This window comes from Hyla sarda, chromosome 2 (assembly GCF_029499605.1).
Source record: "Hyla sarda isolate aHylSar1 chromosome 2, aHylSar1.hap1, whole genome shotgun sequence".
Classification (NCBI taxonomy): domain Eukaryota; kingdom Metazoa; phylum Chordata; class Amphibia; order Anura; family Hylidae; genus Hyla; species Hyla sarda.
In genome coordinates, this window is record NC_079190.1 from 391,762,308 (window position 1) to 391,778,371 (window position 16,064).

At 50.0% G+C, this 16,064-nt stretch overlaps 1 protein-coding gene across 2 annotated transcripts in view; it reads right to left on the reverse strand.

Annotated features, from left to right (window-relative positions):
- Positions 1–401: 401 nt before the first annotated feature.
- Positions 402–16,064, reverse strand: part of FKBP6 (FKBP prolyl isomerase family member 6 (inactive)) — a 40,420-nt gene continuing 24,757 nt past the window's right edge. Inside the window, exons 6-8 of one of the 2 annotated variants that reach the window (XM_056558649.1) lie at positions 10,885–11,079; positions 8,033–8,133; positions 402–690 (exon numbers count right to left, since the gene is read on the reverse strand). In XM_056558649.1, the coding sequence (XP_056414624.1) occupies positions 606–690; positions 8,033–8,133; positions 10,885–11,079 (381 nt within the window). In that variant the 3' untranslated portion in view covers positions 402–605. Of the gene's footprint in view, positions 691–8,023; positions 8,134–10,884; positions 11,080–16,064 lie in introns of both variants that reach the window. The other variant, XM_056558648.1, reaches the window with a different exon arrangement.

Genomic DNA, 16,064 nt, shown 5'->3' on the forward strand with positions numbered 1-16,064 from the left:
AGGTGCCTGTAGGCGGGTATATCCTGCTGGGAGGGACCGACTTTTCTTGTTGCCATAGTGTCAAGCCTCCTAGTGACAGCAGCATATATCCAAGGTCTGTGTCCCCCAATGAAGCCGATAGAGAAAAATAATTTTTAAGCTAATTATTACATGTAGATAAAGGATTACAATGTCTACTGAAGCTTCTTCCACAAAACTATATCTATCAATCTGCTGCCTACAGATCAGACACCATGCTAAATGTGACAGGTTCCTTTTAAGTAACCTTTGTAATAAAAGTCATGATAAGAGCCCAAGCTGAAGATGTTGTGAATAAGCCCCCATCAATTTATATACCTAATAGAAATATAAATTCATTTGAACTAGGACCAGAACTACAGTCAAAAACTATATAGTAAACATTTGAGCAAGAACAGAAAACTTTAATACTTTTATACTGCAAATAACATATAAACAGTTTTTCTGGATTAACTCCACTAGCAAAACCATAAACAATCTCTCTTTTGTACAAGTGCAAATAAAGACTCACAAACTCTTTGCCATTCAGACCACTGTGCAGAAAAGAAGAAGTGCAGAAAAATGATCATCAAAAGCAACCATCTTCATTAATGCTTTACGGCTGTGGATGACTGAGGAGCAAACATACGAAGACACATCTCCCTTTGATGATCCATGTATGCTTTATAACAACTGCAAGAAAGGAACAGACAGGCATAATTAGGCTTCATCATGGCCTACCCCCTCTCTGTCCCTGAGCAATATGTACAATACAAATCACTACTTCTATAAAGAATCCCATATGTATTAGAACTAGAAAGAGAGATAGACAAAAGTGCACCTATCACAAAAGATAGACTTATTAAGCTGTAAACACTGTGCATTAGGGGTTAAAGGGATTTGTCTGGAGAAAAGAAAAAAAAAACTGTATGGTCTCAAAGTAAAGTATACTAAAGCAACTTACTAAAATGTTAGAAAAACCTACAAAACTGACAATTCATGATCAAAAAACTTTATTAAAAAATCAACTCAATGTATACAAATTAAAAACAAGGACCAACCCTTTAAAAACTACCCACCCTTAAAACCATAAACCCCAGAACACTGACAGGGACATCACAAGGATCAGCGGAAAAACTTCCTGAATGTGCTACATATAGAACAATACAATAGCAATGCTGTATATACAAGGTCACAGTCTATTACCCGATTGAGAGATCCGGAGTCCTACTGCACCCTGCCTAACCTCTACATGTTTCGAGAAGAGCGTAATAAATGGATAGAGGTGATATAGCCTCTTCAACTGTTTGGATGACTTTTGGCCAGTTTACAAAAGCAACTTTTATAGAGATAATGCACCTTACAACATCAACAAGTGAATGCCTGGATTAGATTGTTAAACCCTAATGCACTGTGAGAACTTCAGGAAGGAAGAGATATTTGTTGTACGGTACTCACCGTAAAATCTCTCTCTCTTGCTCGTAGCCTTCATTGGGGGACACCTTACCGATGGTATATGCTCTTGCCACTAGGAGGTGCTGAAACTAGGAAAAAAAGTCGGCTCCTCCCTGGCAGGATATACCCGCCCACTGAAAGTGAGATAACCAGTTTTGTCACAAAAGCAGCAGGAGAAGTCTACAAAGAACATGTCAGAAGGACCCTAGAAAGAATCCCGGATTAAAAACCCAAAAACCAGAAAAGATAATCCGGAAATGGGTGGGTGCGGTGTCCCCCCAATGAAGGCTACAAGAAAGATTTTACTGCGAATACAAAAAAAAAAAAATCTCCTTTTCTCGGTCGCTCTTCATTGGGGGACACCTTACTGATGGGACATACCAAAGCAGTGCCCTAGGGTGGGAAGAAAAAAAAAAAACACCAGAGAAAGGGAAACAGTCCAGAGACCGAACCTGCTCGACCGTAAGGCCCGCAGACGAGATCCCGGGCCAGAGACAACGGAGGTCCAGAAACTGAGCTCCCAGAAGAACCGCAGTCCATGGAAATGGACTAGAACGCCAAAATAAAGAGACCGTCCTATGTAGATACACTAAACCTACGGTCCATATAGAGACACAAGAAAAGGGGGACTTGGAAGCCAGATGGGCTGGAACCATCCCGGGAGGAGGTAGGAAATCAACTCCAAGGAACAGAGAACATGACAGAGGGCTAGTCCAGCTGAAAAACAAAAATGGAAAAAAAATAAAATAAAATAAAAAAGGGGCACAAGAGAACCCCATCCAGATTTAACCAATTCAAGAGAAAATAGCAGAAAAAAACGCCAGGGAGAGCAGCATACGCAGAGCAGAAGGCAAACACAAGAGGTGGAGACCAGAAAACCACTGGAAAAAAGAAAAAAAGAAAGATGGAGACCGGTACCCCGCAAACACCTGGGAGGCAAAAGAAGCTCGAGTAGCGTGATCTGGATGACCGGAACATCTTCCACCTCGAAAAAACAAACCCCGAAGGAGGAGACGGGAGGCGGAACAGCCTAAGAAGGTCAGAAAAAGTCTGCAAAACGCTCCGGGCGACAAACTTCTATGTCGAGACAAGAAGAAGAGCGGTACAGAAAGACTGACCCACAAATGGGATTGCGGAGAAGTCTGGGCAGGAGGGTTAACCAGCCCGAGACTTCAACCATCACTACGGCCCAAAGAACCAGAAGGACCTACCTAGAAAAGAAGGCACTCCACAGCATACTAGGATAGTGTCCAAGACAAGGAGACTAACCATACATGAACCCCAGCGGTCAGAGCGGACCGAAGCAACTTCCCGTCAGGACGGGAACGGAGATGGAAACAAAAGCGATGGTTACTCCATGAAGACCGTAGAGTCAGTGTAGCACAACAAACACTGACAAAGGGAAAGATGAACACACCCCTCCAGAGAGAAAGCACCGGAGGGAGGAGAGCAATGGCAGCACCCAAACATAGACTGTACCATGCCGTCTGACGCCGAGTGCATAAACTCCTCCAACAGAGGAGAATGCAAGACTGCATGAGCAGCAGTAGATAACCAAAAAACAGGAAGAGAGCCAGGCTGCAAAAGTGCACAGCCCTGCGGAGAGCTCTCAGCAAAAAACAAGGGCCCAGCCAGGTACCCCAACTATATAGAGGAGGGGGAAAAAAGGGGGTGGTCACGATGAAACCCAGGCACTGACCAGCCAAGCTCCCTGATCTCCGTACCCCTATGGAAGGGGGCTTGTCAAAGTGCGCCAGGGACCCCTAGGAACCCTGCAACAACATATCTAGGTATGGAGAGGCAAAGTTGTGTCCCCAGAGAGACCAGTATTAGTGGACACTGGTGCTGGTACAAAGACGTGACTGCGAATACAAGTAAGAAGCACACACACAGCAACCAAACTGTTGAGGGGAAAACCCCAATGTAGTGAAACCCTGGACGAGATGGGAGGCAATGAAGCCATCCTGGTTGTTGTCTAAGGCAACAGAGCCAGCGACTGAACCACCCTGCACAGGAAACCAGGACAGATACCTGGATGAATAGGGGAGGGACTGAACTGACTGAGTTGCCCCATCAGGCCCCATGCCAGAACAGAGGTGCTCAACTGCCATAGATCTGTGGAAACAAGATCACAGGAAGGCCCGAGGCACACCATGCTGAAAGGAAGGTAAGGTGGGCTCTACACGTGCAGAGTAGCCTAGCACACGTAGGGACACAGACCTGGTTACTGCCCGAGAGTAGTGGGGTACCCAGGCTGCAGACGCAAAAGAAGACGCAGACATCCAAAAGTCCAGCAGTATGGAAGACCAGCTCAGCACCCAACGGTGTGTCACAACCATGCCCCTAGCAGACCATTGCACCCTCGGAAAGGGGATCAGAGAGTGCTGCTTTTGCTGTGCATGTCCCTGGAACCTGCGGGAAACACCCACACCCCATCTCCTAATGGTGCACACACCAGGACTGCAGTTGCAGACATAAGAGATGAAGGATGTACGTGGGAAAGGAAACATGCAGACAAAGACCGGTATAAAAGGTCCAATGAACCAGAGACACACTGTTGGAACTTCACGTGGAAAATGAGTCACCGGACTTAAGCCGCAGGAGCGACAAGAATGGGGAAGGTGACCTGGCGAATCAGAAAACCATGCAGAAAGTGTCTGGCTATCTGGCGTAGCGACCATTGCCACACCGGGTCCCGCATTCAGAACCACACACAGAAAGTGGGTTAACAGCCTTCAGTCGAGAGAGTGGCCGGCATGTAGAGACAGACCTGGTAAAGGTGGGAACCCTGCCAACCAATACAAGGTGCATTGAATGAGGCCATGGAGCAACATGGGGAGACTCGCTTGGAACTACACCTTGGTAGTGAGTCACTGTAACTTCCGTCCACGGTGTGGGAAGTGTACGGTAGTTGACCCGACATAGTAGTAAACCATGCAGACAACCGTCCGGTTGACTGGTATAGAGTTCCTGAACATTCATGGTCATGCCTTCAAAACCTCCCACGGACAGAGAGGTACAGGAGTGTGGCCGAACTAACTGGCGACCTGGCGGTGCAGGAGACTCAGCAGACGAAAAGCCGGCTGACTGGCATCAGTCCCGAGGACCTGCAGGGACCCAAAGTCAGATTCCCTACACCAGCAGTGAGGTACGGGAAACCTGACCATGGCAGACCAGAGATGGGAGACCAACGGCTGCAGCAACCATGCAGACAACAGTCTGGCTCAATAAGTACACCTCCAGGTGCTGGCAAAAGAGGACAGTCAGAGAGGCGATCACTGTGCCCCTGTCACCTGTGTGAGGGAGAGGAGGCCTAGGTGCCATGGATAGTATCTCCACCACCCTGGGAGATCGGGGGAGGCTGGGTAGCCCTGGATTGTATCCCCAGTTACCCCATATAAGGTTCAGAGGAGACGCTAGGTTACTTCTTCGTATGGCTCGCGCAACAGTGGGGAACCAGAACTTCAGTCGCAGATACATCAGCCATGAGATGAGGAACAGGTGGTGGAGGAAACCAAGCAGACCACTGTCTGGCTTACTGCTATGGGTTCATAGTATACAACGGTCACTCCTTCGGATACATCACACAGCAGTGGGGTACCGAAACTCCATCCGCAGGTACAACAGCCGTGTGATTGACAGGTGGCAGAGGAACCAGACAGACCACTGTGTCTTACTAGTATGGGTCCATAATCGACAACGGGTCGACAGGTGAGACTAGTCTGACATAATGATATCAGGTGCAATCCATGCCCACGCAGGGACACTTCCACGAAGACCTCGCACTAGACGTGAGGATCTGGAGCACTAGCTGTGGATGCGGCATTCTGTGGAGGAGGAATCATAGTTTATGATACACCAAGAATACCCCTTGATGGATGATCAGCGAACCTGACAGAGTGTCCGCCAGGATGCAAAAGCTCTACAAGGGCACCCAACCAGCGTCTTGTCTCGGAAGGGGAAGCCAGCTGTGGGCATGACGGGCATGGTATGGCACTCAGTGGTAGGGAAGAACAGTCAATGAATATATCCCCGATAAGTTCTAAGGGATTGAGAATCACTGGCAATAACCCGCTCTTCGGTGCGCATACAAACCCTAACAGAGGGAGAACCCAGCAGATACACTGGAGGCATACCTCAACCGACAATGTAATTAGGCCATGGCCTGTCACCGTACGGTGACTGAAGGAAATAGGGTGACCCCCAAAACCGTCCCTAGAAAAGGGACTAGAGATGAGCGAAGTTACAGTAATGCGAGAGAGTCTCCTAGGACTGTATCCACCTTTTCCAGCCCACCGGAGCACCTGAAAGCTGAACTAACGTATGCAGGCTAAAGTCAGCAACTGCCGAGCAGCGAGGTTTGTGACGAATCGAATTGCTGTAACTTCGCTCATCTCTAAAAGGGACCCTGCAGATATTAAACTGATAAAAAGAGATGCGACAGACCAAGGCTGTAATAGCAAATGGTCGCCACTAGGGTGAGCTCACAAAAAGCAATAAAAAAAATAAAAAAAATCTAGGGTGCAATACAATTTATGGCCACAAGAGGGCGCCAAACGCCACAGAATGGTCAGAGTTCTTTTTTTTATAAACTGTGAAGAAGCGCAACCCTCAGAGAAAGGAGGGCGCGCTGGAGAAACACTGCCCACGTAGACTGCCACATGCTATAAGGAGCACGGAGAAGGGGGGGGGGGCTAGGGAACTTTTAGTAGAACGCGGCCGCACCCTCAGTCACCCGGCCGCACGATCGGCGTGCGTTAAAGGTACAGGGATGGGGAACAGGTAGAATGATGCGGACAGTCCCTCCCCCGCCGGGGAAGTGCCCGGCCACGTGGGACCGGAGAACCGCTGTCCCAAGAGAACTTACAAGTGGGGCAGAGTCTACGGCAACAGATAAGAGAATGTGGTCAGGACACTGCGCCTGGCCGCAGCTAAGAGCAGTAAGCGGGCTGGTGTGCCCGCACTAAGGAACGCGGTCGGCCACATGGGACCGGAGACCCGCTGCCTGTAGCTGTAGGTCTCCAGTCAGCCTATAAAGAACGTGGCCAGGACACTGCGCCAGGCTGCAACATAATAGAAGTAAGCAGGCTGTGTGCTCGCAAGGAGGACGCGGTCGGCCGCGTGGGACCAAAGACCCACTGTTGCAGCTGTAGGTCTCCTGTCATTCTAATAAAGGATGCGGCCAGGACACTGCGCCTGGCCGCAATATGAGTAGTAAGTGGGTGTATTGTGCCCCCACTGAGGAAGCAGATGGCCGCATGGAACCGAAGACCCCCTGCCCCAGAGACCTAAACTAGCTCAAACTGGTTACCTCACTTCCAGTGGGCGGGTATATCCTGCCAGGGAGGAGACGACTTTTTTTTCCTAGTGTCAGCACCTCCTAGTGGCAAGAGCATATACCATCAGTAAGGTGTCCCCCAATGAAGAGCGACCAAGAAAATCTAAGCATCACATTACTTACGGTTTCTTTTCAATATATTTACTGTGTCCACTTCAGTAAGTGTTAAGGTGGACACACATGCCTAGTCTTGCTTCTCTCAACCCAGTATGTGGAGGAATCCCTGGCATGATGAATCAGATGCCTCTGAAGCTGCAGAGTCTCCTCTGCTTGATGAAGTAGGAGACTGCAATTGCACTTGCTTAGTATTTCCTCTGACACTTAAGTGAACATATATTTTATTTTCAACAGCTTTAATGTGTCCACTTAAGTAAGTGTCATGTGATGCTATGCTAACGATATTCGTGAAATATTTGGTGATAAGGATAACTTTTCTTTATAACTAACTACAAACAATGTTCAGAAATGGTGGCCAGATTTACATATAAAGAATATTCTTGGGGGCAACACCTTTAAAAGAGTACTCCGCCCCGAGACATCTTATCCCCTATCCAAAGGATAGGGGATAATAGGTCTGATCAGGGGAGTCATGCCACTGGGAACTCTCGCTATCTCCTGCACGCCACCCTGGCATTCTTAAAGGAGTTGTCTGGTGAAAAATAACTTATCCCCATCCAAGGATAGGGGAAAAGTTATAGATCGGGGGAGTCTGAGCGCTGTGACCCCCCTGCGATCTCCTGCACGGGGTACTGGCAGTCGGCTGGAAGGGGGCATGCCGATCCCTGCACGGAGAGCCGCCCAACATGCCCCTCCAACTGCCGGGGCCCCATGCAGGAGATCGCGGGGGGGCCCAGCGCTCGGACCCCGCAATCTATAACCTATCCCCTATCCTTGGATACAGGGGATAAGTTATTTTTCACTTGAGTACTCTTAACTTTTCGTTTCAAACGCTGGGTTTAGGGCCAAGGTAGTGACATCATCCACGCCCCCTCTCATTCATGTCTAGACATGAATGGAGGGGGTATGACGTGACCACCATGGCCCCGAACCCAGCATTCGGAACAAAAATTTCAGATTGCCGGGGTGGCGTGCAGGAGATCGCGAGGGTTCCCAGCAGCAGGACCCCCGCGATCTGACATATTATCCCCTATCCTTTGGATAGGGGATAAGATGTCTAGGAGCGAAGTACCCCTTTTTGTACATACATTCTGCATCTTATAAAAAGAAAACTACCTTGCCAACCTCTTCAGTTCACCATTAATCTCTAGATTAAATGGTTCCACCTTCTGAGCCCTCAGCAGGAAGGTGCGTGCCTTCTCATACTCTTTCAACTCAAGACAAGCCTGAGATAGGAGGAGAAAAATCTGGTAAGTCACCTGATATACTGATCAGGTAATGTAATATACATTTTAACAAATTGAAAGTTATGTTGTGTAATCCAAGTAAAAAAAAAAAAAAAAAATACACAAAGTTAGGGATCGACCGATATCGATTTTTTAGGGCCGATACCGATAATCGGTGCAGGTTAGGGCCGATAACTTATACCGATATTTCGGTATAAGTTATCGGCTATTTAACACCCTGTGACACCGCTGCAGATCATTGATTTAAAGCGGGCGCTTTAAATCAATGATCTGCAGTGGCTTTTGCGGGGCCATAGGCCGCCGCCGCCACCACCCGCTTCTCTCCCCTACCTGCCAGGGTGCTCCGGGCCATCCATCCATCGTTCCTGTAGTGTCCGGGGGCGTTCCGGGTGGAGGGTGGTCCGGTCCGGGCTGTCCTTCTCCGGCGGGCCTCTTCTCCACTCCGGGCAGGCTCCGGCCTAGTACGCTGCATAGACGTCGCTGCGCAGTGACGCCCGTGCGCAGCGACGCACCTGACGTCACGGCGTAGAGGCGTCTATGCAGCATACTAGGCCGGAGCCTGCCCGGAGTGGAGAAGAGGCCCGCTGGAGAAGGACAGCCCGGACCGGACCGAACCATCCTCCACCCGGAACGCCCCCGGACACTACATGAAGGAAGGATGGCCTGGACCACCCCCATTACGGGTAAGTTTAATTTTTTTATTCACTCGGAGGGTGGGGGAGGGGCCCGACCGGTATAGCGGTATGGGAAAAAATCCATACCGGTATACCGCCTAGCATCACGGTGGGGGGTGTGACGCGGTGCGGTGGGTCGGAGGTGCGGTGCGGCGGGTCGAGGGGGTGGCGGTCACGGTGCGGTGGGGGCGGTGCATTATCGGCTTATCGGCAAGATAATTGCCGATACCGATAATGCCCAAAATCGTGATTATCGGCCGATAATATCGGCCATACCGATAATCGGTCGATCCCTACACAAAGTGCATTAGGATCTCGAAATATGCATAACAACTAAAATTGTCTGCAAAGTAAAAGCAGGGGTAAACTTTGTAAAAAACGTAAAATGTGTGTGTATATATTATCGTCCTGGTAATAAAACACACTTTCGAATTCAATAGAACATCATTAAATGATCACAGTTGTTTTAAACAACTTCCCTCCATGTGATAGCCTATGTAATTTCTCAATCACCTCATTTACCAAAAATATTTCTCTGCCTTTATCCTTCTGCGCCTGTTGGCACGCTTTCCTTCTGTGTGTGGTCCGGTATCTGTGCCCTCCTAACTCTGCTGTTCCTGCTCTTCTCATCGCCTACTTTTTTTTTGGTGTCCATGTCATCATGTCTGGCTCGCTCTGAGACCTCCCACTGCCAGCACCAACCATCACCTGGTAACTTGTTATTCACCCTCAGGACTCTGCTCCAGTAGGAGCTTCAGACATGTTCATAACCACAGGGTTCAACCAGGTCTTTGCCAGAGAACGGAAGACTCCAGATAAGAGATTCCATGGCAGGAGTCTTCCTTTCTGTATCTTCATCCCCCCCACCCCACCCTTGTGGAAGGGCTTCAGGTGATCTGGTGGTTTTCAATTTAAAGAGTAGCTCCCACCATCCTTTTTTTTTTTTCTGTCCCTGCCTATTGCCCATCTATCCCCAACCCCTTCCCTGCCTTCAATTTTTTTTTTTACTATATTAAAAATGCCTTTTTGTCTGCCTGGTAGTGTGCTCACTTACCAGGCAGACTTCCCCAGCAAGCCCGACATTACTGATGCCTGCTGGGGAGGCCCGACTTCCGCGCTTAGTTCACCTATACAGGGTGCCCCCAGCTGTTTCACCACTACAACTCCCAGCTTGCCCTGACATCTATTGGCTGTCAGGGCATGCTGGGAGTTGTAGTGGTTAAACAGCTGGAGGCACCCTGTGTTGAAAACAATATGTTAGGGCCATGGTTCACTCCCTTCCTTAAACCCCCCCCCCCCCCCCCCACGTGTTGAAAACGCCGAACCCCGCTCAACCCCCCCCCCCCCCCCCGTGTTGAAAACCCCGAACCCCGCTCTCCCCAACCCCCGTGTTGAAAACACCGAACCCCACTCTCCCCAAGACATACCCTAGTGCACAGTCCTAAGGAAGCAGCAGTGGCATGTAAATGCCGGGAGGTGGGGCCGGAGTGTGAGGCCAGGGAGCCAATGCGCTCTCAGCACTCACTCCCGTCTGTCTGACAGGCAGGGAGCGAGCGCAGGCTGAATTAATTAGGACCGATTGCCTGGCCGGCATCGGTCTGAATTCACGCCAGCCTGCAGCCAGCCATTTGGAGGGAGATCCCTAGTGGCCGTTTTTTTCAAAATTAAAAAACTATTTTAATTTTTAAAAAAAATTATGGATCTATATTAGAGATATGTTGGAGTACATAAGTACTACAACATATCAAAAAAATTAAGTTTGGTGACAGTGCCCATTTAACAACATAGCTGTTGAGACATGGATACTCAGATTTTTCAGATGCAGTCATTCGTACCATGATCGGGGCCCGGAAATCTGGAAGACCTTTCTTTACGGGTGCTAGGCACAGTCCGTTCCCCAGCTGGTGTTTTCTCTCTCTAGCTTTCCTTTAAAGGGGAACTCCAGTACATTACATCTTTCATAATTATTCATAACTTGTTTGTAATATATTTAACTCACCATCTAGATATAGAGGAGGTAATACACAAATGTCAATGTTTCCCCACTAATACAGACCTGTCCACAGCGAAACAAAGCCTTCACACTTTTATTGTCTATGGCTAAAGCCTTCTCTCCCCATATCAGAGCTTTAGAAGGGCGTTCGATCTTCAGATATGCAAGTGCTAAATTTAAATTCACAAGAAGAAGAGCGGCATCAAGCTGTGTATTCTCGTCCTCTGTAGAAGTTATACGTGAAAGACATGAAAAAGCCTGTTTGTATGGGGGGGAAAAAAAAAAATGTGAGACACTTGTAGTTATTTATGTCATAACTCATTGTATAGGAATAGATGAAATCAGTGGCAATCTGAAAAAAAAAAAATTTATATATATATACACATACACACACACCCACACACACACCCACCCACCCACCCACCCACCCACCCACCCACACACACACACACAACAGATCGGGCATGCCCTCCCCCCCCCCCCCCCCCTCCAAACTAACCGGATCCGTCCAGCCGTTCACCCGTTAGCTTCATATATGCAAATCATCTAACTAGCATGGGCGGGGTTACTGCCTTCATCTGGCACGTCACGTCAGCAGCACTGCCCGGCTTATGCATATTCATGCCCTCCCTCCACATCTCTCCCTCCTCCCCGCTCTGTATGTGTCTCCACTGTGCATGTGCCTGCTTCCTGTGTACACCCGGAAGCGGCTTCAGCGCAGATTCATTCCAGCAGAGCTGCAGTAAGGGTGTAGTAAGTAAAGGTGCAGTAAGCCAGCACATGCGCAGTGGAGTAACATACATAGCGGGGAGGAGAGGGAGTTGCGGAAGGAGGGCATGAATATGCATAAGACAGGCAGTGCTGCGGACGAGCGGCGCTGACGTCACAGTGCCAGATGAAGAAAAATGAAGATAACAGGCGAACGGCTGGACGGATTCAGACATGGTAGGCATTATATTGATCAGCGTCCCTTGCACTACCAGCCAGTACCTCTGGTTAGTGCGGGGGGCGGGGTTAGCTTTTCTTTAAGTTATGTTAAATCCCATTCACATGCACTGTTCTATATTTATCCCCAACTGATGTGAAGCGAATATGCTTCTTGGGTACATACTTAAACCAATACATCGCAAAAGATAATCAAGTTTCTACAGGTACTTCTGTTCCCACCACCAACCTTGCTGGGAGGGGAAGTTATAGGAAACCTTAGCCTCTCTGTGCTCCTTCTTGCACACTTGTATCTGGCAATGGACAATGGGGAAAAGGAGAATTTTATGCTTACCGTAAAATTTCTTTCTCGAAGGATCCATTGGGGGGACACAGACCATGGGTGTATGCTGCTGTCACTAGGAGGCTTGACACTATGGCAACCAAAAAAGTCGGCTCCTCCCAGCAGGATATACCCGCCTCCAGGCCCTGAGGTAATCTGTTTTAGTCCCAGAGCAATAGGAGAAGACCAACAGGTCAAGAGAAAACCACAAACTGTCCGAACAATCAGAAGAAAAGGCTACTGGACACCCTTCGGACAGATAACTGAATTAGGAACACCAGAAAAGGGTGGGAGCTGTGTCCCCCAATGGATCCTTCGAGAAAGAGATTTTACATTAAGCATAAAAATCTCCTTTTCTCTATCGGCTCCATTGGGGGACACAGACCATGGGACGTACCAAAGCAGTCCCTTGGGTGGGTAAGGAAATCAGTCAGGTGGACGGCTGGACCACCGCCGCCTGCAACGCCTTACGGCCCAGAGTAGCATCAGCTGATGAGAAGGTATGAAACTGGTAGCACCTTGAGAAAGAGTGCAAAGATGACCATGCGGACGCCTACAGAGCCTACTCCACGTAGCGGAGGGCCCAGGATGCCCCGAAAAACGGGTGAAATGAGCCAAAACCCTAAAGGGTGGGATATTCCCCTTGCAGCGGTAAGCCCCCGAAAAGGTTGTCCTGTCCGACAACCACAAGAGGTTGTGGAACAAATACTTCCAGGGATGAGAAGGGGCCGGACAAAAGGACGGTAGGACGATGTCCTCATTGAGATGAAAAAGTCAAAACCATATCAGGTACGAAGGAAGGACTTGGACGGAAAACAAAACAACTTGTCCTGGTATACAACCAGGTAGGGAGAATTACAGGAGAGAGCTGCCAGCACTGACACCCTCGTAACAGAGGGAAAACAATAAGGAACGCCACCTTCCGGGGAAGGAGGCGAAGAGAAATGTCCCTGAGAGGTTCAAAAAGGGGGCCCTGCAGGGCATCTAAGACCAAGTGCAAGTCCCAAGGGAAAAAAGGGGACTGATAAGGAGGGGCAGCATGTGCCACTCCATGAACTAGGTTCGGACATGATAATTGAACGCCAGAGGACGTTGAAAAAGAATGGAAATAGCCGAACCCTTGACCCCTAAGGGATCTGAAAGCCAACCACGACCGAAGAAAAAAGGCTGAGTTTCACACCAACAGAATAAGACCGCCAGGTATGGTGGTAAATCTTTGCAGAGGAAGGCTTGTGAGCCCTCAGCCTGGTGTGAACCACTTGGGAAGAGCAACCGCGGGTCCTCAGAACTGCTGTCTCAACCGTCACGCCGTCAAAGGCAGAGACGGTAAATAGGGGTGGCACAGGAGATCCGATATAGGAGGTCTGGACGATAGGGAAGGCGCAGCGGTAAGGCGTTCAGGAACCTGACCACGACGATGCACCATGCCCGCCGGGGCCAGTCTGGGCCACGAGAATGGCGGGAACGCCCTCTGCTGGGAGTTTCCTCAGGACCCCGAAAAGAGAGGAAGGGGAGGAAACAGATAAGGTAGGGTAAAGCCCGACCAAGAGAAAGGAACGCTTTGGTTGTGGCGGGACGTGCAGAGGTCCACGCCTGGAGCGCCCCAGAGGTTGCAGATCACTGCTAACACCTCCGGATGTAGGGACCACTCGTCTTGGACGCTTCGGTTGGATGGTCAATCGGGAAAAGGGCTTCTCGGGGGACCAAGGCCCCAGACCGACCGGTCCTTGAAAAACACCTCCCCAGCCTGACAGACTGGCAGAGAGGGGCAGGAAGGAGCACCCCCATGGCACGGCCTCCACGGCCATCGTTAACCGACCCAGGACATCCATGCAAAAGCGAATGGAAACTGGAGCAGGGTGCCGAAGTCATCGGACTCTTGATAAAAGAGTCAGCCGATTGGTCGGCGAAGTCGAAAGCGGGCAGAGGCCGCGTCGAACTGGAGCCCCAGGAGAGCGGTTGGACTTCTACCGATTGACCATCCAACCGAAGCGAGACAAGGTCTGGAGGTTGAGACTAAGACTCTCCAGGAACTGGGACCTGGCTGGAGTTCTGATCAGGAGGTGGTCCAAGTAAGAAATCACGGATACAACAGTTGTCCGTAAAAGGGCCATCACAGGCGCCAGGACTTTGGTAAAGGTCCGCGGAGAAGGTCAGACCAAAATGGAAAGCCACAATAGAAAATGACTGTCTGGTACTGCAAAGCGGAGGTACCGCTGATGACCGGAAAACAATGAGATGTGGAGGTAGGCATCCTTGAGACAATACTGAAAGGGCCTTGACACCCAGGCCGAAGCAAAAGCAGGAAGAACCTGCTGTCTCAAAGGCAAAGTCTGCCAAAGTCTCCACCTTCATGTCCGCTTGATCCTTAAAGGCAGCCGCATCAGCCAACAGCCGGGTAGGTGCCTTAGAGAGGCGGAAGACCGACAGATCCACAGTTGGAGAGGAGGTCCACACAAAGGGATACTGCGCTTGAACCTACTTCGTTTCCTGAAACTTCTTGTCAGGGTGCCTCCAGGCGTATACCAGCAGGGCGTAAAATTCAGCGTGAGAGCTGAAAGTCTTGGGTGCCGGACGGGCACGAAGAAAGGAGACTTCTGGAGCCACGTCCCCTTTAGATGGAAGGTGTCTCTTATGGCCGAAACCAATGAGTGCACCATGTACGACAAATCCGTGCGGTCCTCTGAATCAGAGGCCGAATCGGAACTTCATCCACAAGTTCTCCCGGTGAAACATCCCTATGACGCTTGCGAATTGCGGCAGTAGAGGGAGGAGACAGAGACCCTCTGGAGGGCCGGTGTAGGGAGGACCACACCAAGGCAGTCACCTGAGCCAAGTCGGACATAGACTGGTAGAGGGAAGAAACCCAGACTGGAGGGATCCGAACCCCTGGTCTGGGAGGGCATCTGAGTAGGAATAGGAGGGTCTGGGGGAGTAGTGGTGCAGACAGAATAAGTGGGTTCAGCAGAACTAGACACTTTCGTGTTACAGCCCTTACAGGTGTAAAAGGTAACAAGGGTTATCTGTTTAGAAGGAGAACAGGACTGGCTAGGACATAAAAAGTGGAAAAAAAAGGTCACACCCAAGTCCGAGGCCCCAACAGGGCAGCTACCCAGAGTTAATGCACTAGTCATAGTTTCCTATAGCATGAAATAAGGGAGAGCTCAATACCAAGAGGAGTCGGCTAAACCACAGGGCACTTGCTGATTGGCCCTGAGAAAAATCCCTGCAGTGCGCACACCATGCTGAGTGGACCATACATTTTCGTGGTCAGAGAGCCCTGGCAGCTAGGTGGGTGGAGCCAATCCGCACAGTGCCGAAGCCATGCGGTCGGTGTTGGTAATGGCGCCCGATCCCGTCCCCGAGCGCATATGCAATTCACATATGCGAAAGACAGAAGAAGGGAGCAGGCGAAGACATTGGCAGCAGCGTTCGCTGCCGACAGAAAAAAGCAGCGCTATACGCGGCCGGGCTGAGGTTGCGCCCGTAGAGAAAATGAAAGTGCCGCCATGGCTGAAGTCAGCAGCCGTGCGGTACTCAGAAGAAGCACCGACTGGCTGGGTGGGCGGAGCTAATGCGCCCCGGCCCGCCGAAGAAATGCAGCTGAGGTAATAATGGCGCCCTCTCCCGGCCCCGAGCGAACATGCTACTGGGCAAAGGAGCGGGCGAAGAACCGCCGGTAGCCTCCGCTGCCAAAGAGAAGCATGTCAGGGCGCTATGTGCGGCCAGGCTGAAGAAGCGCCCGCAGCGGCTCATAAATGTACACTGTGAAGCACAAGCCCCTTGCACCACTGCTCTGTCCCCCAGCCTTATAATAAAGGAAAGGACCCCCGTGCAGACAAAAAGGAGGGAAAATCCCCCCTACCAGTCCTAATGTAACAGTGGGCTAAAAATTGGGGGTCTCCAGAGGTTGAAAGATCCCACCTGAAAAGAAAAAAAGGGGGAAATACTCACCTCATGCTGAAGAATTTACCTC